Raw genomic sequence first — 25,217 nt, 5'->3', positions numbered from 1 at the left:
ACATGAAAACCCAGTTCAACACCAAACAAAATCTCTAAAATATTATCAGGTTAGAAAGGACGCTATGAAGAAAAGAGAGCATGCTCATTCTAATGGCGAAAGGTGATCGGGGCTAATCCTGTGATGTAGGCCAGGAAGCTCTCTCCTTGTGCTTAATGAAAAATGGGAGCTAGAGTTGGCTTCAAGGTTGAGCACTTATTGCTCTTGCAAAATTCCTAGGTTCAATTCCTAGCACCTATATGACAGCTCCCAATTGTCTGTAACTCCAGTACTAGGGAAATGCATGTTCTCTAAGGGTAGTCACACCTGTGTAGAGCACATACAAACATATAGGTGCCACAAAAATCTTGAAATTGCATTTTACTTATTTATTTGTGCTATATGAAAATCAGAGTACAACTTTTGGGAGTCAGTTTTTTCTTCTACAATGTGAGTTCCAGGTATGGACCTCGGGTTGTCAGGCTTCCTGCAGGCACCTTTACCCACTGAACCGTTTCATGGCTCCCAGAACTGTCACTATCATGGACTTTAGATATTGCGCCCATTTTCCTGACTGCACCCATGAATGCACTCTCAGAAGATCTCTTGCTCCTCTTTCAAAAACAGCTGGGGCTGGAGATGGCTCAGCAGTCAGAGTGCCTGCAGAGGACTGAGTTTTGTTCCCAGCACCCACAACAGATAACTTGCAACTCACTACAACTGTAGTTCAAGTCTGACTCTGTCCTCACACCTCCCTGGGTACATTCAACATGAGTGTGTATCTCTCCGTTTCTGCTTGGACTCTCAAACCAGAGCATCGATATCTACTATACAAGTATTCTATCACTGAACTATAGCCCCAGCACCCTTTTTCTTCTGTCCTCCCACCCTTCCTACCTCTCTTCCTGTCTGTCTTTCTTTACTTATTTTTCCAGTTAGGGTTTCTATTTGTAGGCCTGGCTGTTCTGGAACTCATTCTGTAAATCAGGGTGGCCTTAAACCCAGAGATCTGCCTTCCTCTGCTTCCTGAGTGCTAGGATTAAAGAAAGGCATGAACCACCACTGCTTGGTAAGTTTGATTTTTTTTTTTTTTTAAGTCCAGCGTAGCCTCTAACTCTCTATCCTCCTTCCTCAGCCTTCCGAGGTTATGTGCTGCCATGTCTAGTCCCACTCCTTTCAGAATGAATGACAGTGTGCTCTCCATTTCTTTGGGTTCTGCTCCTATAGACTGAAAACAGCTTTTCACACATTGTGTTTGGAAGTCAGGCGTGTTGGTTCACTCTTGCCATCCACTGTCAAATTTAAGGCTAACCTGGGCTATAATGGGAATGCTAGACCAGCCAGGGCTGTGAAATGAGATCTGAGAGAGAGGAACAAACAAAACTAATGTGTTCTAGTGGCTCGAGCCTGCAATCCAAACTACTCAAGAATTGAGGCAGGACAGGCAGGACAATCATAAACTCAAGGCCTGCCTGGGCTTTGGAACTAGTCCCAACAATGTCTGGTAACTTGGTGAGATGCTCAGATAAGATTAGACACACAGTCTGGGGCAGGGCCTGGAACAGATAACAAGGGAGAGAGCCCGAGTAGATGTGAGAGCCTTCAGATGGAAGGGTGAGTAGGTCGGAAAGCGCCTGACAATGTTCCAGTCAGGACAGTGAGCAATTCCCCAAAAAGATTGACTGTTGGAAGAGGTCCACAGAGACTTGGTGCCCCTTTGGCACCCACTCTGTTTAGCACTGATTGTAGGGTATGGAAAGCAGAAAGAACATAGTTTCAGGGGTGCAGATAAAAAGGTGGCCAGAAGCTGTCATCCAGCGGCCATCCTCCAAATTGGCTCAGAACAGGCTCAGCACTGCTGCTCTTCCAGGGGACCAGAGCTTGGTTTCCAGCACCCACACTGAGTGGCTCACAATACTGTAATAAACAACTGCCAGGGACCCAGGGACCCTTCTTACCTTTTTTTGTCTTCTATGGGCACTGACATTCAAGTAGCTTTCACACACACACACACACACACACACACACACTCAATGGCTCAGTGTTTAAAAGTACTAGCTGCTCTTCCAGAAGACCCTGTACTGTCACAGCAGGGCCCAGGTACTGTTCTGTGAAGAACACAGGCTTTACTAATATCAGTCCACATGCCACACTAGGGTTTCATTTTTTAACTTAAATGTCGATCTCAAATTTTACAGGCAAAATAAGCACAAATTTACAAGATGTTTTGACCTATCTTTCAAGATGTCTTTAAATTCTATGTACTATGGATTTTAAAATCCATTCAGATCAGGTATGTTTGATCTCAGCTGTACATTTTATATATACCAAACACACACACACACACACACACACACACACACACACACCAAGATGTTTAAAATAATGTGCAAGACTTTTCTGACTTTAATATCAGAATCTATACATCTCAAGCTCCTACAAGAAATGCTAACACCATCAATTTTGTCACATGCACTACAGCCACTCTGGAAGAATCTTTTCCTCAACAGGGCAAGACTCCAAGCTCCCATCTGTAAAAGTTCTGACAGGTAGCTGTCAGTTTCTGATGACATCTGCCCAGGTAGGCATGTAGCTGCCTGTCTTTGACCCCCAAAGGTTCTCACACAGTGTTGACAACTGGAATCTGTACTTGTTAAAGCAAAGACTGGATCTCACCATCTGGGTTGCGAGGTAATCAGTTCCCATTCCCAAATGCACTAAAATGGCAGTGTGTTCGTTGGAGTAGTCCATGTGATAGAAGAGTGTTCAAGCAAAGGCCACCTTGAGCTCATTTTGACACTAAAAAGTCACTTGTTAACCTACTTTGGTATATTTTTCAATTCGATTTTCATTTGGTGGACAACATGTTATTTCCTGGTTACTTTAAAAGTATCACAAAGCCTTCTTAGGCAATTTTTGCAAAATGATCACTCAGGGCATCTTGGCTCCTTTTCATGAATTTATGGGTATCAAGTAATTCACACAACCACATTGGGTTTTTTTTTTTTTTTCTAAAATTGATTCATTTATTTTAGATTTTGAAGTGTGTGGTTTTTTTTTTTTTTTTTTTTTTTTTCAGAGCTGGGGACCGAACCCAGGGCTTTGCGCTTCCTAGGCAAGCGCTCTACCACTGAGCTAAATCCCCAACCCCCACATTGGGGTTTTGATGATAACCTTGAGTATTGCTTGTCATGAGAGCTACAGAGCTGAACCCTAGCAACCTAGTTTCTTCAGGTAGGCGTCATGCCTGTCTAAAATATCCTGAGTGGTTCTACTTAAAAGTATTTTGTCACTTAAATTTGGTCTTCTTCTCTTGCCTCTACTTATCCAGTGCTAGGACTGTAAATGTATGCCACCTCAACTGGCCCACAGTCTTATTCATAAATGAGGATATGAGATAGTTTTGAATAATCACCCAAAGCAAACCTTGACTTATATACTGGTCTATTTTTCCATGAAGGGTCTGAGTCTCCCCTTTGGATGCATTTAATTGCAAGGAACAACAACTGTAATCTGTTTATATACTGTTTCTTTTCGGATAGATATATATGTGCATCTATAGCGTGGGCACAGTAAGACAGTTCACATAAGGAATACAGTCTTATGACTACATTGCTCTCCCATTTGAGCCTCTTGGTAAACCTTGCTACTGACAGTCGACAAGCCAAGGGACACCAAAGCAGGTGATGAACAGCGTGTCTGTGTGGTTGGTACAAGGGAAGACTCATGCTCTGGCAGGGTGACACAGGACCCTGCCAAACTTCAGCATGCTCCTCAGAAAGGAATGTTTCCTTCAACACAATGGGCCCTATAACAAAAACCACAGAAAGAAAAGTCTTAAGAGAGGCTGAGGAGGCTACTTACTATATTGAGAACAAGCAAGGAGCTTGAGTGTCCCCAGCACTGTCCAAACAGAGCATTAATATCTGAAATATAGGGGCTGGAGAGATGGCTCAGTGGTTAAGAGCACTGACTGCTCTTCCAGAGGTCCTGAGTTCAGTTCCCAGCAGCCATATGGTAGCTCACAACCATCTGTAACAGGATCTGTTGCCCTCTTCTGGTGTGTCTGAAGACAAACACTTTATTCATACACATAATAAATCTTTAGAAAATACCTGTAATATAATTTCCTATAACGGACCTTGGTGGGATTGGTGGTTTGAATAGGAATGGCTCCCACAGATTCATGTGTTTGAATGCTTGGTCCTCCGAGGAAGTGTATCACTGTGGGGACAGGCTCTGAGGTCTCCAATGCTCAAGGTATCCCTAATGTGGCACACAGACTCATTCTGCAGCCTTCAGATCAAGATACAGAACTCTCAGCTCCTTTTCCAGCACCATGTCTGCCTGCAAGCTGCCATGCTTCCTACTGTGACAGTAACTGACTAAGCCAGCCCCAATTAAATGTTTTCTTCATAAGAGCTGCTGTAGTCATGGTGTCTCTTCACAGCAATAAAAACCCTAAGACAGTGGGGAAAATACAGTTAAGCAAAGAACTTCCAGTTTTTTATTTTTAAAAATTATTTAACAAGAAAAACAGTCAATCAAGTCTTAAAAAATTAGAATGGATTAATTTACAATAAAACAGTCAACTTAAAATATGAGCCCCTTCAGGAGGACCATGGAGGCCAATAGTTCTCCTTTAAACAGCAGGATTGCACAGTTGACGTTCTGACCTATATTTAACAGCACAGAAATACAAAAGCCAAACAACTTCCACCCACCTTCCCTTCTCTTCAGAGTTTAAACACTTGCTTAGAGAAATACTCATATTTTTAAAAAACCAGTTGTATTTTTAAAAATATCTACAACTAATCTCATCGAGAACACTCTTAAAACAATTCTTATAAAACACAAATACCTTAAAATAACTTTGTGGCACATGAGATAGCTTAAAGAAATAGCAAAATAAAACTAATGTTCAAGAATGATCATCTCTTTCTCTTCTAAATAGAAGCCACCCAGGCAAAACGTTTCCCATTCTACCTCTGTGTCCCACAATCAGCAGAGCTAATTCTTCTGATCCTTGGTCGTAGCTGCCAGCTTCAGAGTTTATGACTAAATACAAAAGAAGATAAACTAAGCTCACACATTCTCTAATGGGGAAAACAAACATTTGTCTTTAGAGAGTTTTTGTCTATCTTCAAGTCATGACAAAGTTCACAGCAGTTTAAAGGCTGACTCTGCAGATGGCCGCCTAAAACACGCCCACCTCCACTGTGCACACAGCGCTCCCACGGCACTAGTAAACAAAGTACTGAGTTACCAACTCACACACTCTAAGTCCTGGAACACATGGCATTTAACAGGTTTACACGGATTCGGTGTCAGAGGTCTTAGAACACTTATTTTCATACTCTCCAATGTGTGAACAAAGCTTCAACCAGCTGCCTTCCACATGTTAATTTGTGACAGTGGGCCAGGCACTTCAATTCAGGAAGAGAGGCTTTGTGACTTTGAGGTAAACCAGATCTTCACTAATTATGCTCTCTAAAAACACCAACTGGATTTACTTGGCTTTCAAGTTTGTCACTGTTGTGCCGAAACCCACACCCTGTGGGAATATATGCTAGTAAGGGCATCTGAACTGGAGACCAACTACAGACACACATACATACATATGTGTGTACACACACACACACACACACACACACACACACACACACACACACACACACACATGGGATATGGTCAAAAGGGCCAAGGGGAGTAACTTTCTCCCTAACTGGAGTTTAATAAACTTTTTAGAGATCCACCACCAGTCATACAGACACATTAAAAAAGAACAAGACCAAGTGTTGGTCTCAAGCAGCTTCAGGAGGATGACTGAGCCATGTTGTAAAAAGGCAGCAGTTTACTTAAGAATGCAAACCCCTGGTGAAAGATCCCAGCATTAGCACTGAGGAGCACAACATATGTTTCTTCCCTCTTCTGATTAGTTTCAAGGTGATGGGGATTTGCTTAACAATAAAAATTCATTAGAAACCAGATCAGGTGTGTGTGGTGGCATGTGCCTGTAATCCCATCATTTTGGAGACTGATGCAGGAAGAGCATTGTGAGTTTGAGGCCAGCCAAGATTACATAGCAAGTTCCTGTTATAAACAAATGAATCCCAAGGATCTCAGATTTTTAGGTGTCGTAAGATCAGAAGAGAAAATGGTCATTTTGGAATTAGGTTTGCTTTTTTCAATCAAGGCATCCCATTTTATGTTTTCATTGAAATTACTGAGATGAGTTATATTTTAAGTATCACCATGACTAACAAAACTCACCAATGAATTATCAGGGCATTACCACAAATATCAAACTTCTACATGACAACAATTAATGGCATTTTACATTCTTTTCTCAAGTAGTAAAGGATACCTCTTTATTTGAACAAACACATCAGCTTTTGTTAGTTGGTAGCCTAACTTATAGACATGTTTTAAATACTTTTAAAAAGCTATATAGATTAAGAACATTTATCTAATGGGGGAAGAGATGGAGGTGTGAACTCTGGCTTCAGTTTCCATGGGGCTAAAAATACGGGTCTGAAAATGTAAAGGTGTCTAGGCTTACCCAACAGCTCACCAGGCATTCCCAGTCCTGGTGTAGAACCACACTAACTTTTATCCTTATAGCTCGAACAGCAGGCATCAGGCAAAAGTCTACAAGCAGGAGTAATAGGCAGGGAGCAAATATGGATGAACTGTTTTCTCTGTGATCTAACTGGCTTGTTCAAGTTTTGAAACCATGACCTGGTCCATTAGCACCATGGTTTGTTCAACTGAGATAATTATTCAAGCTCCTATAGGATGCTTGAACTGATCTAGGCTGAAAGAGAGGGATGGTGAGATGGGAACTGAGGGCCACTCTCTCCATATATATATATATTTTTTTTTTCCATGAAGAAACTATGCAGCAAAGATATAACCTGCCTGCTAATAACTATATTTAAGGTTTGAAGAATCATTAATCACAGGTATAAAGTAATAACATGCCAATTTTTACAGTATCTGACTAACTATAAATGGAGGGCTTCCTGGTATGAACCAATTTATTATAATGGAAGCTCATTGACTATTAGATTATCAGTAAGCTAGAAGAAATTACAAATATTTATAGGTGGTAACCTACTCCCCCCCTCCAAAAAAAAAAAAAAAAGATTAGCTAGAATTAAATGAAATTAGTCATAATCGTTTCAGTTCCCTCTTTCTCCTGGGAGAACCGCAAACAGGGAAACTGTCTTTGTGTACATATGTGTACATATATAAAGCATCTGCCATCAGGTAGATTCACCTTTCCCTCCAAGGTAGATGGCTCATAGTCACTTTCCTATACAATGGTTCTTGAAACATCTATTTCAATACGAACTATAACGGAAGCCTACAGAGCACTGTTAGGACAAGGCACTTTGTTGTGAACGTTGGATTTAATTGCATGCAGCTGAGAAGACTAGGGATGCACTTACGTCAGTACTCATGTTTGCATTTATGAATACAGAGCAGACGCCAGCTTATAGAATATAGCTGATCACATTGCAAATCAGGCAATCAGCAACACTAATTCTATTCTCGGGAAGAGATTAATTTTTGACATTTCCCCCAAAACTAACAAGGCCAAGTTCAACAGTTGGGGGCAAAGGGGGAAATCACCAGCAATTGTTACCTTAGAGCTTAAGAAACTGTTGACAACAGAATTGCTTGTCTATAGTTTGGTTCTCTGCATCAATGTAAACTGCTTTTCGGAGGACAAAGCCAGCTGGCAGGTGTGTTTGTTTCTAGGGGAAACCCAGGGCAGAGAACTACTGGGGAGAAACAGGTTCATTTCTCTGGTCGGACAGCCGAGTGAGGAGGTAGTTATTCTGAAGAGGTCTCAGGTTAGATGGCTGTGCTCAGTAACTAAGTTGGGGAAGCAGGAAGCAGGAGCTTCTCTGAGATGCAGAGAGCAGCAGAAACACGTCTCCTCCAGGGATGTCAGAACCAGGGCATCAGTGAGGCTGAAACAGAGACAGAAGGTAAGAGAAACAAGAGCAAAAAACTCAGTGTCAGTCAGGACATTTCGAACTTGTCCTACCTTGAAAGTGGCTCGTTTCTGATGACAGAACTTTTAAAGGGTCTAGAACAAAAGAACACCATGTCATTTAGTTTCTATAGTGTCAATCCTTAGTATGGTGTCTTCAATGTGTCCACTCCACAAACATGGCACATGCAGGTCTAAAATTCCTAATACTCAAAATAGGAAGCTGTCTGTAGAAGACATGCTGAAAGAATTAGATGCTAACACTCCCTGACAGGGTACAATGAGGAAAATTAGCCACCTAACATGGACGCTGGTACATGAATCACATCTTCTAAAAGAGCAGGAGGTACTCCTAGCTACTGAGCTACGTACCAGTAAAGCTATTTTCTAGTTGCAAATATATGAAAACTCTCACTTCAATTGCAAGAGTCAGTAGTGTTCACACTATTCTGAGCTGCCTAGTGCTAAGCAGGAGATAGTTAGGACAGGAGCACACACTCACCTTACTACATCACCACACAGGGCAGCCCCATACAGCCTTGAGTGCCATCCTCACTGCTGTTGAGCTTCTTCATCCGGTACTGGCGTATCTCCCTTACAAGCGTGTAAAAGGCATCCTCCACACCCTGTTAAAAGAAAAAGGGTAAAGAAGAACAAAACAAACAAACACTGGACAGTCCAACTTGTAAGCTCTCATTTCCACCTCTCTATGTGGATTTGATACTACTCAACAGCTCATTAACTGGGGGACTCAGGAAGACACTAAACCCAGCACACCTAGAGGACCCCACTGACGGGCTGATAACTGCCATGTTTTTTATAAAAAGCAAAGATAGTCCAACAAAGAGAAAAGGACAAGGTGGGGAAAGAGTACAGAACTGCCAATTATGAGAAGTCCCTCCAGTAAAGTTCCTTCCTCAGTAGTGGCAAGTGTTGATGGAAAAAAGGATTCACGCTTGACAAGTTTGTTTAATCTTGGAATAGTTGAGCCTGTTAAGGCAGAACTAGAAATCCCACAGTAGGGCTGCAGAGATGGCTCAGAGGTTGAGAGCACTGACTGCTCTTCCAGAGGTCCTGAGTTCAATTCCCAGCAACCACATGGTGGCTCACAACCGTCTGTAATGGTATCTGATGCCCTCTTCTGGTGTGTCTGAAGACAGCGACAGTGTGCTTACATATAATAAATACATAAATCTTAAAAAAAAAAAAAAGAAAGAAAGAAATCCCACAGTACGGTAGTGCTCCTTTTGTTTAGGGGAGCAGGGTTGGGGGACGAGGGGAAAAGATCAACAAGAAACAAAGACCAACCATACAGAAACCACTACCCCCAAAACTCATCATAACTAACACAGATTACATCTCTACCACACGTGACCAGTCACACATCTCTGCTTTAAACAGACACTCACACTTGCTCAAGTCTCTAGCATACCTGTCGGGTCTTGGCTGAGGTTTCAATGAATGGAATTCCATAACTCTTGGCCAGCTCGTGGGCTTGCTTTGTGTCAACTGTCCTTGTTGGCAAGTCACACTTGTTCCCTACCAGCACCATGGGTACATCATCAGAGTCTTTCACGCGCTTAATTTGCTCCCTAGAACAAAGCACAGTAGCTAATCATAAGAAAAGCAAGCTTTCTGGAAGGAATGAAATGGTAGGGCAAGAGGAAGTGGTAAAATTACAGTCCTTTTAGCTACTATTACTTAGCTTACACACCGAACACTCATACAAATAAGTTAAGAGTGTCAGTTAGACTTGGTGTAGAAGCCACGTGAGGCTGTGTACACCAGTTCACATCCTAGAAATAGCTGGCTCTTATATACTGATGCATGCATGTCCTTGTTAAGTTCCTAGATTTTCCAAGGAGCTTGGCTCTGGGTTTAATTGGAAACCCAGATTAAGTTTAGAAGTACACAAAGTAGAGCTTATGAATTCTAAATGACTTAAAAATTAACTTGTAGGGGTTGGGGATTTAGCTCAGTGGTAGAGCACTTGCCTAGCAAGTGCAAGGCCCTGGGTTCGGTCCCCAGCTCCGGGGGGGAAAAAAAAAAGATGTTGATTTTAAAAATTAACTTGTATCTTATTTGTGTGTGCATGTGCCATGGCATGCATGTGGAAATCAGAGGAAAACCCTGGGGGTAAGCTGGTTTTCTCCTTTTACTATGTGGGTCCCAGGGAGTCAAATTCAGGTTATTGAGCTTGGCAGCAAGCACCTTTACCCACTGAACCATCTTGCTGGCCCCTAGATAGCTTTTTGAGGCTCCCTTTGCAACAACAATATTTACTGGAAGATAATTAATTCACTTTTTAAGATAGGTGGGGCTCTAATACTTTTCTCAAACAGAATTATAGCTGGAAGCTCATGATATGTAACACTAAGAAAATTCTAGAATTACTCTTAATAAATGTATGCATTCAGGCATGTGCACAGATTCAGAACTATCAAAAACAGCTTTTCAATAAAAAGACAGGGTTTCTCTATGTAGTACTGGCTGTCCTTGAGCTCACAGAGATCTGCCTCTTGAGTGCTGGGATTAAAGGTGCATGCCACCATCCCTGACAAAGATAAGTTTTCTTTTAGTTCACATACAATATAGCACCCAGTACATCTAAAAGTTACTGCCTTAGGTTCTTGTGACAAACAACTTTTTGTGATAATAAAAACTAATATCTGGTAGTCATTAGTCTGCTACTGAGTACTTTGTTGCTTCTGTGGCCAAGGAACTAATTTTTTAGTTTTATGTAAATGTCAAATAGCCACATCTGGTCATGGCTATATACTATTGCACAGTGCTATATTAGACACTACCCTTGAATTTCAGTCACTTACCTCAAACATATCCTACTTAGCTAGCTACAGAACTACTTGGTATAATGTCAGAATCCTTTCCGTCCCCATCTAAAGCCAAAAAACAATAACAACCACCATCCCTCAACCCAACAACCCCCCCAAAAACCCAGGATCTTACTATATATATAGCTCAATATCTAGACAAAGGTAGCCTTGAACTCTTAATCCTCTTCCCTCAACTTCCCAGGTACCAACATGCCTAGTGGTGATTGCCTAACTTCAGGAATACTGTAAACTAGCCTAAACATATGGAGCATGCTGATGTTGGGTCGCTATGTTCCTTACATTAAACCTTCTGAGGGACAGACTCAATTTCTTCTCAGTATCAGTGTACTTCTGAGCAAGTGATTTATTTTCGGCGCACACAAACTGACAAGACAGCTCTCATGTCTACAGTGTGCCTGCTGAAGGTCACTAAGGTTTCATGTCAATATAGAATATGCTCATTGATAACTTAGTTTCCTTTTCAACTATTCTAAAAATTAACAGTTTTTGCTAGACATACACATGCCATGGTGCAGATGTGGTGGCAAGCCTTACCAAATGAGTCACCTCACTGCCCCACTCCACATCCTCACAGGATGCTTTAAGAAAGTGCTGGCTCAGAGAATGTCTTCTCTTGGAATCCAAGGGTAAACTGGTTTTAAGTTTTCATTAACCCCACAAAGAACACCAAACTCTAAGGTCTCGGGGGTGTAGGCAGACTTACAAACATATACTATGGGTCAAACACTGTCCTGAATACCTATCAGTTTGTTTACTCTTGGCAACTTTATGAGGGAGGCATTCTTTTTTTAAAAAAAGATTTATTTTTATTTATGGGTATGTGTGTTTTTGCTCTATGTCTATGCACAAATGTGCCTGGTGCTCAAGGAGGTCAGAGGAGGGTGCCAGATGCTCTCGAGCTGGAGCCACAGATGGCCCTGGGCCCTGTGTGGTGCTGGTAGTTGAACCTGGGTCATCTGAAAGGATAGCAGTGCTTATAATCCCTAAGCCATCTCTCCAGCCTTGAGGAAGCTATTCTTATAATAAATTAAAAAAAGGAAACACACAGGTTTAATTTTGTCCTAAAGTTACTTAGCTAATTAACAACAGAGCCAAGTTTCAACTTTGACAGTGCCTAAAGAGAGAATGCTGCTCTAAGAGAGAGAGACCCAGTGTGTTGTGGCTCTACCTGTTACTAAAGAAAGATAAGTGATGGGCAGTGGTGGTGTATGCCTTTAGTCCCAAAATTGGGGAGGCAGAGGCAGGTGGAACTCTGAGAGTTCAAGGCCAGCCTGTCAAAGAGTGAGTTCCAGGCCACACAGAGAAACCTGTCTTTACCAAATCTTAAAAAAAACAAAAAACAAAAAACCCACAACTCTGAAAATCCAACAAATTACCTCTGAACTCTATTACCCTGTAAAGTAAGAATATTGGCTGGGTGAGGCAGGAGGACAGTAAATCCAAGGTCAGCCTGGGATATATAGCAACATCCTGTCTCAAAAATGTAAAATGAGTAAGAATGTAGTACTAACCTTCTTAGGGCACACGCAGCTTTGAAACCTTCCAGTTCTTTGAGGAAAGCCACCTGTGCTCTCTGACTTTGCTATCATCCTCACCGTTACTCAGTAGCATGCTTCATTTCCACGTACAGTAACAGTACACCACACAGGAAATGTAAGCACTGTCTTCCAGTGGAAATCAGATTCTCTCTTCTTTCTTTCTAATAGTGAGGGTTTAAAGATAGTTTGTGGGCAGAGGTGCCTGCGACTAACCCAAGTCCCCAGTCCCTAAGAAGAGAGCTTTCGTTGGCTGTCCTCTGACTCCCACAGCATATGCTGTTGCACTTGTCCTGGCTTCCACAAATAAAACAGTGTAACCAACATTTTAAAAAGTTGTGTTTCCTAAATCCATATTCTTTGACATAGCTTTAGAGTGCACATACAAAGGGTTTGTTTCAGAAAACATTCCCAGTACCTGTAGAGGTTAATATCTGCAAAGGATTTGCTATTATTGATGGCAAACACACAGAGGAACCCTTCGCCTGTCCTCATGTATTGGTCTCTCATGGCACTGTACTCCTCTTGTCCAGCTGTGTCCAGTATGTCCAGTAGACAGGTCTCACCGTCAATCACCACTTGTTTTCGGTAAGAATCCTGGGAATATGAAAGGGTGAGGAGGTAGGGGTGGTAGGGACAAGGACAGCCCCAAACTTTATTTAAAACCAGAAAAATGTAATTACTCAGGACAAATAAGCCTAACTATGTGACTCACCCTCAGTTTGCTAATAGGTAGCATAAACAGCAAATACACTCATACATAATCACATGCACTCATGACATAGAGGCAAGTGGACTAACATCTGTGAGTTCAAGGCCAGCCTGATCACAGTAAGTGTCACCAGCCAGGGTAGCACAGTGAGACCCTGTTTCAAAAACAAAACCCCAAATCAGCCTGAGCTATGGGGTTAAGACAAAAAACACAAAGAAACAAAACCACTAATAAAAATGACAAAACCAGAAATATCTAATATGGTTTTATGGTCATAATTTTACTTTTATAAAATATATAATGTTCCACATTTAGAAGGCCTGGTCTGTGGTACTGGAAATGTGCTTATATTTTGTTCCATAAATTTATTAAAATGTAACCTGTGTAGACATCTAAATTTGTCTAACATTCCTGTGTGGTAGAACAGGTTTACACTTGAAAAAAAATTATTTTGTATTTTGTAAACAGGCCTCGATATGTAGTTCAGGCAAGCCTTGAAATTGGAACTTCCCCCATCAGCTTCTTGGATGCTTATAAATTGGGTTTATACATACCTGCACCATTAATCCCAGGCAGGTGATGGAAATTTAACATCATATAGAAATATGAGACGTGAAGATTTAGGTGATTTTCCTCAATATTCCATAACTAAATTGCAGAGAAGGAATTTCTAGACACAATGACTCAAAATCTCAACTTGTTTCTACCCCAACTCAATCTGGACTAGATCAAGAATGAGAACTGAGGGCTGGAGAGATGGCTCAGTGGTTAAGAGCACTGCCTGCTCTTCCAGAGGTACTGAGTTCAATTCCCAGCAACCACATGGTGGCTCACAATCATCTGTAAAGGGATCTGCTGCCCTCTTCTGGTGTATCTGAAGACAGCTACAGTATACTCATGCATAAAATAAATGAATAAATCTTAAAAAAAAAAACAAAAAGAGAACTGAAGACTATCCAGAGCTCCGAGTTCTCGATCTTCACTGTATGACTGCCTACAATATTTTTCCTTATGACCTACGTTTCTATTAAAGAGCTGTGACATAAACAGAATGAAAACTGTGTACTTTTAAAAGGACATCTTTAGGAAGCATGTACTTGTCTCTACAACTCTTTAAAATTTACTGCTTTTGGAATACCTAATTACTTTCTCTTTCCTTTACTTTCAAAGAGCAGTTATGGGTACGAGAAAGCCAAAAGTGAGGATAAGGACCAGGCAGTGGATTGGGCCTCACCTCTATGGTGGGATCATATTCATCCACAAAGTGGTTCTGGATTAGCTGGATTGTCAAAGCACTTTTCCCAACGCCACCTGCTCCAACCACCACCAGTTTGTACTCAGTCATTTCACACCTGCAAAAATCTGTAGGAAAGCAGCAATTACGATTAAACCGACAAGGCAAACCTACAGTACTTGAAGGGCTTCTATGAGTTTACTAAACTCTTGTTTCTAAGGCACCCGACCCGTTCGACACACTTGGCCTTCCACTAAGTTCTCAAAGTGATCCAGAAACATAACATTACTTGCAGGTGAGTGCGGGCCAGATACTTGGATTAAAGACCCGCGTCTATTTTTCAATCGCCTCGGCCCCGCCCTCAATTTACGGGAAAGGACCCCCTCCCCCTTCCTATTCCTGCAAACCCAAGCTCTGGGGTCCGTCTGGCACTACCACTTCCCGAAACTCCCCTTTCCGGGTCCGAAAATCACTCCAGGAACGGCCAGAGCCAGCCAGAGTCCCCCACCCAGGCCTTTGTTTCCAGCTCGCCGTCTCCCCGTGTCTCCCCACCCCGCCAGGCGTCCACACCCTGAGAAGTCCGACGCCAGGCAGGCCGGAGCCTTACCTCAAACTCCGCAGACCCCGCCTCGGGAGGCTTTTGGATTTCAACCTGAGAAGCTGTTGGAGACCCCGAAACCGCCATGAACAGCCCCCACCCGGGAGCGGCACTTCCGGCCCCACCCGCTACGTAATCACTGAGCGCCCAGGGCGTCCAAATCCCCGCCCCAGCCACGTGGGCTGACGACCTAAGTCTGGCGGCCGCCGCACCCCACCCCGCCCCTCCCCACCCGCATTTCAATAATGAAAGCGCTAGGTGCTAGTGTCTCAAAAATCAGTAAAACTTTATTCGCTTCCATTCTTTCGCCATTAACATGAAACCGGAGAAAGCAAAAATGTTTTGTGTTTACAAAGATAAACGGCCTCTTTACCCAGAGTTCAAAACCTCAAGTGACAACGGGGAAGATGAAAACGCCCTCCCCCACAACCCCTGAGCTGACCCTTGTCATCTTTAGACAAAAAGCCTTCACTCCACTTGCCAGGGACCCTGTTTGGGGCCAATTCAAGAGGAAGGCCAAGAAATCAGGCCAATCCGTTCCCGTGATACAAAGTTGAACAGAAGCTGCACCAAGGATCAAGTGCCTGTATTCAACAGGGCACTGGAACCAGGGGGCTACTTATAAAAAAAACAGGATTCATTTCAGGCACAACTTTTTTATTATTTTTTTTTCATTTTGTTTTTAAATCAGTAAAAGAAACTGGGTCCTAGAAGCTGCAGTGATCTAAGCAGCAGCAATTTTGTGCATTCGTCTTTTGTTTAAATATGTTTAAATTATCACACTGCTGGCACACTTCATTTGCATGAAATTCTGCACCATACATACTAATTGTAGTAAAGTTATTTGCCCCCCATCCCAGGAAGGAAAAAAAAAACCTATTATGGAAGATAATTTTCACTGAAATGTAATCAAACTTCGTTAAGTGGATTGTGACAAGATTATAAATGATATGAAAATAACATTTTAACATTTGGCCATCAACTTAAGAAAATCGTTTGCTATATAAATTTTTGCAATTTTTAAAGGTAATATATTCTACCTTCATATGGTCCTCAGAATTAAAGCATAATGAACAGAGGGAAAAAAGGAAAAGAATGCAGCTGAGTATTAAGTCATGAAGGTAGAGTATATATACTGACTAGAGTGCAGAATTTCATAGGGCCAACAAAGTAACAGTCTGTTTTGTTCACTTACACAGGCCAAGTGGAATTTGCAATTACCAGTTGCGTTAAATGCACCAAATAAAGCTCCTAAATTGACACTATAAGGCGCCACCTTAAGTTTTCCAGGCTGCAACTGTGCATAATTTTAAAATGGTTTCTTAAATTTATTTATTTTTTCTTTAAACATAACACGAGGAAGGTGTTAAAACTGGTGTAATAGCTCAATAGAATAAGTATTCCAGATTTTGGGAGGGATGAAGAGGAAGATATTCAGAACCCTTCACCAGAATCCCCCCAACTTGACCATAGTGGATTAATGATGTGCTTTGTGGACGTGGTTAGTCAATGACACCAGCTTGACGGATCTTTCTTTCTGCACCAAATCCCTGTGAAAAAAATATAACAGCTAATGATTGAGTGTATTGACAAGCACAACATACAATTCTAAAATAAACTATGAAAGTATTATTATATCTACCAATTCTCTCCTAAGAGCAATAAACTTACTGAGTAGAATATACCAAGAAATGTGCTTCTGGGTGTTAATAGCACACACCAGCTATCCTACCTTGGGCAAAGCAGAGGTGTGTGTAGTGGGGAGGAGTTCAAGGCCACTCTGATCTACCTATGAGACCCTATCTCAAAAAGGAAGGAAAAAGTACTTCTTACAAAAAGCATCTACTCCATTGAGTTGGGAGCCCAAACTAGCGGTAAGCAATCCTTGTTTCACTAATTCTTTAAGTTGAAATAAGATTATCAGTTGACCTTCCTTACATCTCAAATGAAATCATACCATTGAGTTATCTGGTCCCCTTGGCTGACGAAGAACCATTAGACGTGGAGCACTGGCATCATCCAGGGTGATGTTCTTTAAGCGATTAACCAACCGATCAGGTCGAGGAGCTGCAACAGCTTTGGGGCCTTCACTGTAAGAGTGAAAGTGAGAAGAACCAACAATTGCCGGGAAGAAGGCAAGCAGTTGTAGGTTCCCTACCCTAATGACTCACTTTTAATGAGGGGGACTCTTGACTAGCTAGCAAGACAAGACAGACAGGTTTATATCTACTTCCCAGCTCAGAGTTTAACTGGATAGAAGTTTTAAAGAATCCTAGACTTGTCTGTCCATAAAGAGACTAATTCCACAGATACACAAAACAAGGTAACAGATGTTTAAAAAAATCCTTGGAAAAAAAGCCAAATATGAAGAAATAGGACTAGATTCCTATCTTTTAAGAGAACAATGTTGAAATTAAAAACCTAATAGCATAAGTCAGAATGACTAAGGTATAAAAATTAGACATTTTATTAGCACAAAGTATAGAAGAGAATTGACAATAAGAGGCAATAAGCTAAACTTCTTAATAGCAAGGATCATATAACCATTTATTTTTTAAGATATAGCACACACAGTGCTAACATTACCCAAGTGTTTCTCAGGTCAGGTTTATGAGACTCAAAGTCAGACAATAAATACTAGAGGTAGAAAATAGATAAGGTGGGCACATGGCAGCAAGCTTAAAGTAAGGCATGGATATAAAACAAAGCAATGACTAGCAGAAAAAGATAAAATTAAATAGAGCTAGAAGTGTAAAATAGTGGGGTTGGGGATTTAGCTCAGCGGTAGAGCGCTTGCCTAGCGAGCGCAAGGCCCTGGGTTCGGTCCCCAGCTCCGGAAAAAAGAAAAAAAGAAAGAAAGAAAGAAAGAAGTGTAAAATAGTTCCTATTAAACCTAATCAGACGAGAGTGGAAAAGAAAGCACAAAATACATAAATAAGGGAATGAACTCAGAGCAGTTATTACCAACCATAATAAACAAATATAAACTCACCAGACTCGCCAAACATTACAGGCGCTACATTTCCCAGTGCGCTGATTAAGGATCACTGAGAATTCCACCTCATCTCCTGCCTGTAGCTCAATGCCATCCTGAACTTCCTTCACATGGAAAAAGAGCTTCTTGCTATCTCCTACTTCATAGTTAATAAAGCCAAACTGGAAAAAGAAAACACACACACACAAAATTTACAATGGAGAAGACATACCACAGAAAGGAAGAGCATTTCATTTTGAAGGATAATGCTAATCCTAATTAGAAAGGACTTATAAAAACATGGTATTACTGGGGCTGGAGAGATGGCTCAGAGGTTAAGAGCACCGACTGCTCTTCCAGAGGTCCTGAGTTCAATTCCCAGCAACCACATGGTGGCTCACAACCATCTGTAATGGAATCTGGTGCCCTCTTCTGGTCTGAAGACAGCTACAGTGTACTTACATACAATAAATGAGTAAATCTTAAAACAAACAAACAAACATGGTATTACTAATGATGAGCTAAGTCAGCCATTGTTTATGATGGAAATGAATTCATCAGCAAAGTCACACTCTAAAACAAGTGCCATTCATTCTAGGCATGACTAAGAGACAATTCCCCCAAGTAACAGTAATTATTATTAATCACACTTATTTTCTCCTGGCTAATGTTGTCACTTTATCCCTTGTATTTGTCCCAGATCAATTTGTCCCAGTCTAAAAAACTGTAAGTCAAGCATGGGAGTTTAAATCCCAGTACTCAAGAAGGTGAGTTGCAGGTCAGCCAAAACAACATAGAGAAATCATGTCTTTAAAATAACAAACAAATATTGGCTGATGACTTTCCCTTGCCAACTATCAGAACAGAATGCAGATCCAGAGGCATACCTGATCTTTCACACACTCCACAGTAGCCCTACGAAGGGGTGTGATGTTGTAGGCCATAGTTTGTGCATTTTGGCCAAGTACACACAACTGGAACTTAACACTCTCCCCTTTCTGTAGGCAATCCCCTTTGTTGGCCATCCCAACTATGCCAAAAGGATACACTTCACCTTTCATATCCCCTGTAAACAAAATGGTACAAAATCTAAATATACATATTACAAACACATTGTTACCTTACTAAACATAAAAGTTTTGCCTTTACGTTGAAGATTAACATGGAAACAAAGCACAAAACACAGACCCCAAATACTAACTTCTAAAATGCATTATGAATACTCCCCCACCCCCAAAAACTAGGTGGCAATCTGGCAAGACTCAGGCAAACAGATGCAGATAAAAAGAGTCTGTTATGATTCAGACTCCTTAAGAGTTCAGGGCTATAAAACAGTCTCTCATCTCATGGCTCTAACCCTACTCTCCACTGTAACAGTAAAAAGTGAACCAGAGACTAACACAAGAAACAGATAGTAAGTGACTTGCTCACTGACTCAGAATTCAGACAGAGCCAATGAATCAACAAGCTTCAGAGGTGGAAATGTTTTTAAACTACTTCATGATCAGAGGTAACTTAAAAAAAAAAAAATCAGCACCTAAAACATGCAGGGCCCAAATATCTGAATAATTCATAGTTTTCACAGACTCCTCTGAACCTAAAGGTACTACTATCTTTTTAAAGATGAAGAAACTGAACTAATATAATCTGTCTAAGATTGTACAGCCAGTAAGAGGTATCCAGACACACTGAGATATAACTGTATCCCCAAATAAAAAGAAGTGCATGTAACCAAGCAGGAAAATGAACTGTGTGTCTAACCCAACAATGGCTTTCCTCACTTTGGACTAAGAAGAAGAATAAGTGGATGGATGGGGCAGATGGGTCGTGGTTTCCAAAAGCAATATCAAAAACCATTTCAAAATGGAAGGACAACTAGAAGACCTACGCACCCTGTGTTGTCAAGTGCTCTGCTTATGAGCATATGTGGCTCATAACCTTAATTCCCATCTGGAGGGTTATGAACCAAGGAGAGAGCAACAGTAGCTTTTATGTAAAACAGAATTTCTAAGAACCTCATGTCATAAATCATCAAGGTTCTTTTCTTACTACAAATGAACTGTTCTCCCCTAATCTATATTACAGTCTGACTTACAGATGAGACAAGAATTTTTTATCAGACAAGTTGGAATGTTTCAACTATTCCACCATTAGTTAAGCCGTTATCTTTATTATCCAGCATTCCCTACTATTTCTATTACACTTATTTGATGCATACTTATCAAACGAAGTTGGTCTTTCTGGGTGGTGGCTATTGGGAAAAAAAATAAGTACCAAAACTCTGACTGCTTGAAGATGGGGAGACCATTAGAGAAGTAAATAAATGCAGCGAACCAAGACCTGGAGGACCCCCTAGGTGGTCAGGAACAGCAAGCACACTTCAGGAAAGGAAGTATTCATAAAATTGAATAGTAACTAACAGAAATGAGCACTTTTGATTAACATCTTCAACATTAAACATTCAGCATAATAATCATTTGCTCAGTTTAATCCAGTTTTCAAGGAGTATAAAAATAAAGTCTAAGCACAAGAAGAAAAGGCGTCCCTTTTCAGATTCCTAAGGAGAAACCTGGAAGCACGTGCAATGAGTTGGTCATATATTACAGCCGTGTGAAGGCAGAGCAGACTCCAGTGTGTCAGGGCTGGGCTTACCCTCCTCCACAATCTCAATCATTCCTTGGTATTCAATCTGTGTTGGATCAACGCCTCTCAGAGGACGAATGACTTTACCAGAGTAGATGGTGGGATTTGCTTCCTCAGTGATGCCATTCACTACAAGACAAATGCACACATAATTCTCAATCAGAAATTTAAAGCTCTACCTCATAAGTCAAAGTAAAAACACAATCCCAATGTTCACACAAGGTGAATACTTTTTAGATTTTCAAAGGCTTTTAATTTTTATTTCTTTTATATGTTTGTTATGTGTCCCTGCAATGACTGCAGTATCTAAGATACTGGTTAATAGAAGGCTGTGAGCTGCCTTCAAATTCAAAATGTTATCGCTAAAATGTTACCCAAATCATGAAGGCTTGCTAGGACAGACTTTCATGCCCAGAATTTGGTAGTATCAAGAACATGGATCACTGAGAACAGCGAAGGTATGTATGCTGCTTGCTGATCTGGGTACCCGAGAACAAACGTTATGGAATACCCTATCTACTGTCTTCCAATCAAAGCATAGGATGAACAGGAATCACAATCCATTACCTGAGTGAGTTTTGTTTACTTTCTCAGCACTGACTTTATTGCCTTTGCCTTTGGACAAGCTGTATTCAACCATGTCTCCCAGTTCCAGGCTATCAACATCACCAGAGAACTCACTAAAGGGAAAGGATAATAAAGTGACATTAAAATAAGTCATCACCACTAACATCAATAGTAGCATGTAGCTTTCTCTCCTTCCAACATCCATGGGAGGTCTGTTTATATTCAGACATTGTTTGAAGGTATTGATTCATTAAATCCTTACACAAAACCAAACAAACCAAAAAATATAAATAAAAATCAAAAACCTATTATATTGAGGAACCACTATTTCTAGCTTAAAGGTAAAGAAACCAAGAAACGAAGTTAATTCATTTGATGAAAGTAACAGATTTTAGTGGGAAAACCTAGATCAAAACCAAAATATTTGGTTCTGGCTCAATGAACCCAATTTTATACTATATAATTGTATATATCAAGTCCTATCACTCTAGTACCAATATTTACAATAAAAACTATTCTTTTACTGAAAAAGAAATATAAAAAGGCAGGTAAATACATTCCATGTTTATGGCAGATGACTAACTTCTGTATGCAACTTGCCATAACTACAAATAGAAAACTGGGTCTCAAAAATCGTAACTACCAAAAAGTATTAACTTGTATTAAATCATTTGACACTTTAATACAAAAGAATATGATAGGAACAGTTTGCTGCCCAAGAGGCATTCCTTACCTATAATGGAAAAATATCTCCTTATCATGATTAGCTGTTTCAATAAATCCAAAATTATCTTTCAGAGTTGCCACATAACCCAAGAGCCTTTTGGAATTAGAATTACGACCTAAAAGTCTCACACAAGTTGCAATCTGCTGTCCAGGCCTCTGTTTGTCACTAATACTAAATTCAACCTACAAAACAATGAGGATGACAGTTATTATCATTGTCACTTTCCAAGCTCTGTGCCTTTAAGAACCTGACCCAAAACACCCCCAGACGAAGCTTTTCACTTCAGATCTATTTTATAATTACTTCTGATTGCTTTCTCAATTCATAAATGATTGAGTTTTGTCTGTCAATATACTCTTTGTAGTTTTTTAAAAAGATTTATTAATTTATTATATAAGTACACTGTAGCTGTCTTCAGACACACCAGAAGAGGGTATCAGATCTCTTTACAGATGGTTGTGAGCCACCATGTGGTTGCTGGGAATTGAACTCAGGACCTCTGGAAGAGTAGTCGGGTGCTCTTAACCTCTGAGACATCTCTCCAGCCCCTCTTTGTAGTTTTAATTTCTCTAAAGGGAGGCTGTCTAAGAAGCAAGCCATGTAAATTTTTTGGTGCAATTTTATACTGGTTTGAGTTTAGTAAGGAGTACTTTTCATTTTCTTGTGGCTATGCTTGACTGTATCTAATGGCTGTGACACCCACCTACCGACTGCTAGAATCAGAGGTGTATCCAACACTCATCTCTAAAAGTAACTCAAACTTAGAACCTACCACCCAGTTATGTTTCAGCTCACAAAACCCTGTTTTCATTATATATTTAATATTTTTATTTCTTAAAGATTTATTTTATTCTATATGAGTGCACTGTAATTGTCTTTAGACACACCAGAAGAGGGCATCAAATCTCATTATAAATGGTTGTGAGCTACCACGTGGTTGCTGGGAATTGAACTTAGGACTTCTGGAAGATCAGTCAGTGTTCTTAATCCTGAGCTATCTTTCCAGCCCCTACATTTAATCTTTCAAGTGAAAAATATGCTTCAGCCAAACTTAGCAAAATTTAAACCATTCTTTAGCAATTACAATCAAGATGACAACCTTTAACCTTTCTTCAAATAAGTAGAACTATCTTGCCTTATCTCCTATTTGAGGAGAAGTAGATCCTTCCACATCCTTGGCTTGAAAAGCAATAGTCAGTTTCACCCCACAGTCATCATAAGCAATAATGCCATCTTCTGCCTCCTAAAGAAAATATAAAACACAATTAAATATCCTTAAGAACACTAACAAATTATAACAAAAAGGGAAGATATATGACTGCAGTACTTAGGGATCTTTAACTCGAAGAAGGGGCAGAGCCACAAAAATTTATTCCAGGATTCTCTAAATAATGCAATACAAAATGCACGAATAAAAGGTACACCTGCCCTCACACAGAGCTGCCTCAATCTACTACCACTGAGCATTTAAGTTTTATTCAGAAAATTAAGCCAAGTATGTCATTTCCAGCCAAGAGAAAATTTTGTGGAGCATGAAGCTTTTTTTTTTTTTTTTCTTTTTTTTTGGAGCTGGGGACCGAACCCAGGGCCTTGTACTTCCTAGGTAAGCGCTCTACCACTGAGCTAAATCCCCAGCCCCGAGCATGAAGCTTTTTAATGATGAAAACTCTTTAATATTCTTAAAGTAGCAGCTGAAAATATCCTTTTACTGTCCCAGAGCACTTCAGTGTTTGGTCACTATTAGCAATGTGTAAGAAATTAACTTGGTTTAAAAACTAGCACAAATCGGGTTGGTCCACTGACAGAGCTTTTGCCTACCAAGTCCAAAGTCCTGGGATCAATCCCCAATTACAGAGAAAAAGAAATACTAGCACAAATCAAAGCACTAGAAAGATTACAATATACAAGTATTTCTACAATAAGAATTAAAATTTTGCACACACAGTTCACATACAACCTGATAGTAAGTGATGTCACTGTACCAGTAACCACATGAATGGCATTATTCTTCTTCCCTTCTACCTCACTGTTACTACTAGTTCATTTGTCATCTACTTAATTCACATTATTTATGATTATTTATACATTAATTTAGTAAGCACTTATGCTTATTACTTATAATTTACCAGACAGGCAATTTTTATTAGTTTAACTATCTCCCTAGTTACACAGAAGTCTGTACAAAACCACAATTGTCCCCAGTAGTAATTTTAAAAGCTTTTTACAATAAGTCTTTTATGTACCTTAAAATTGTCTACTCTGTAGACATAAAATTTTGTTCTCATAAAATTTTGTTCCTCAAGTACATACCCAATGCCATTATCCAACTGAAAATCTTAAAGTATGTACCGAAGTTCATTATTGAGCCTAAGAGAGCAATCATCAATACTCCTTTTCCCTCAACCAAAACCAACGTCACTTTCTTCAAATCAGTTACTGGCTGTTTTCTAAAGTCATCTTCCCTGCCCTCCCTTCCCTCATCTAGACCTCTTTTCTGTCAGAAATGCCCTTTCTATTGCTACATATTAAATGCCAACACCTTAAGACAATCATTCTGAGACCTTCTCAGTTATTTACTTTGCCAGAGTATCCTCTCAAAATTGCTTTATGTGTTTGGAAGGAAGGTTAGTGGGTGTTTAATCTAGGCCTTTATGGCAAACATTCTATTGCTTAGTAACACTCCAATGTCTTTGGTACTCAGAAACCTTTATATTACAGTAATCACTCTGTACAAGTCTCTTAGTGTATTATCTGTAATAGCAGAACTTAGACTTTTGCACATGCAACAGACTTTTTTACAGTAAACGGAAGCAAACATATGTGAAGGCAATGCATCAAATTTGGAAAGCTTTAATCCTGTAAGAATAAGAGCTTTTAATAAGCGATTCTCAAATGAGGCAGGTTTGCCAAGAGTCATTTGGCAATCCCTTGCAAAAAGTCAAAGATGATGAAGCTAAGAAATGTTAGTATTACGCAGATACGTTAAGAACAAAGCTTGTTCCAATACTCCACACGCTGAGAATGACTGAACTCCTGATCTTCCCTCCTCCACCTTACACCATTACCATCATGGCTAATGTGTACAGAATTTTTAAAACAGAGATACTATTTCACTATGTGAACTACAATGCAATTTGCAAGGAAAGATAAAAGACATACAAACCACTGGGATCATCTAACACTTGCCTTGTCTTTGCCTTTATTTGGGCTTGTAGTTTTAGGATTAGAAAAAGTGGCTTCTTTTTCTACGGTGCCCAGAAAACGATGATCTGAATGGGAATGGAATGAAACCGTGCCCTTGGGAAGTTTTTTAATCCTAATAGCATGATTTCTTTGGGCAGAGAGCATATCCTACAAATAAAACAAAAATCAACAAAATTAAAATTAC

The 25,217-nt window shown here is 40.2% G+C and overlaps 2 protein-coding genes across 10 annotated transcripts in view; both read right to left on the bottom strand.

Moving 5' to 3' along the window:
* Window positions 1-4,458: 4,458 nt before the first annotated feature.
* Window positions 4,459-15,083, bottom strand: Nras (NRAS proto-oncogene, GTPase). Of its 2 annotated transcripts, NM_080766.2 has the most exon segments (7): window positions 7,376-7,961; window positions 8,039-8,080; window positions 8,487-8,610; window positions 9,417-9,576; window positions 12,793-12,971; window positions 14,321-14,448; window positions 14,928-15,012. In NM_080766.2, coding segments are annotated over 4 exon segments (570 nt in total). In that variant the 5' UTR covers window positions 14,432-14,448; window positions 14,928-15,012; the 3' UTR covers window positions 7,376-7,961; window positions 8,039-8,080; window positions 8,487-8,490.
* A 97-nt stretch (window positions 15,084-15,180) lies between these two features.
* Csde1 (cold shock domain containing E1) overlaps window positions 15,181-25,217 on the bottom strand; it is a 36,756-nt gene continuing 26,719 nt past the window's right edge. For all 8 annotated transcript variants that reach the window (NM_054006.3, NM_001415020.1, XM_063281178.1 and 5 more), the window contains 9 exons: window positions 25,016-25,180; window positions 22,965-23,072; window positions 21,836-22,011; window positions 21,103-21,215; window positions 20,545-20,664; window positions 18,780-18,958; window positions 17,911-18,074; window positions 16,876-17,008; window positions 15,181-16,468 (listed from right to left, as the gene is read on the bottom strand). In NM_054006.3, coding sequence (NP_446458.1) covers window positions 16,421-16,468; window positions 16,876-17,008; window positions 17,911-18,074; window positions 18,780-18,958; window positions 20,545-20,664; window positions 21,103-21,215; window positions 21,836-22,011; window positions 22,965-23,072; window positions 25,016-25,180 — 1,206 coding nt within the window. In that variant the 3' untranslated portion in view covers window positions 15,181-16,420. The remainder of the gene's footprint in view (window positions 16,469-16,875; window positions 17,009-17,910; window positions 18,075-18,779; window positions 18,959-20,544; window positions 20,665-21,102; window positions 21,216-21,835; window positions 22,012-22,964; window positions 23,073-25,015; window positions 25,181-25,217) is intronic.

This window comes from Rattus norvegicus, chromosome 2, assembly GCF_036323735.1.
Source record: "Rattus norvegicus strain BN/NHsdMcwi chromosome 2, GRCr8, whole genome shotgun sequence".
In the NCBI taxonomy this organism is placed as follows: Eukaryota; Metazoa; Chordata; class Mammalia; order Rodentia; family Muridae; genus Rattus; species Rattus norvegicus.
The sequence above is the reverse complement of the archived record's forward strand: the minus strand, read 5'-3'. Positions and strand labels throughout refer to the sequence as shown.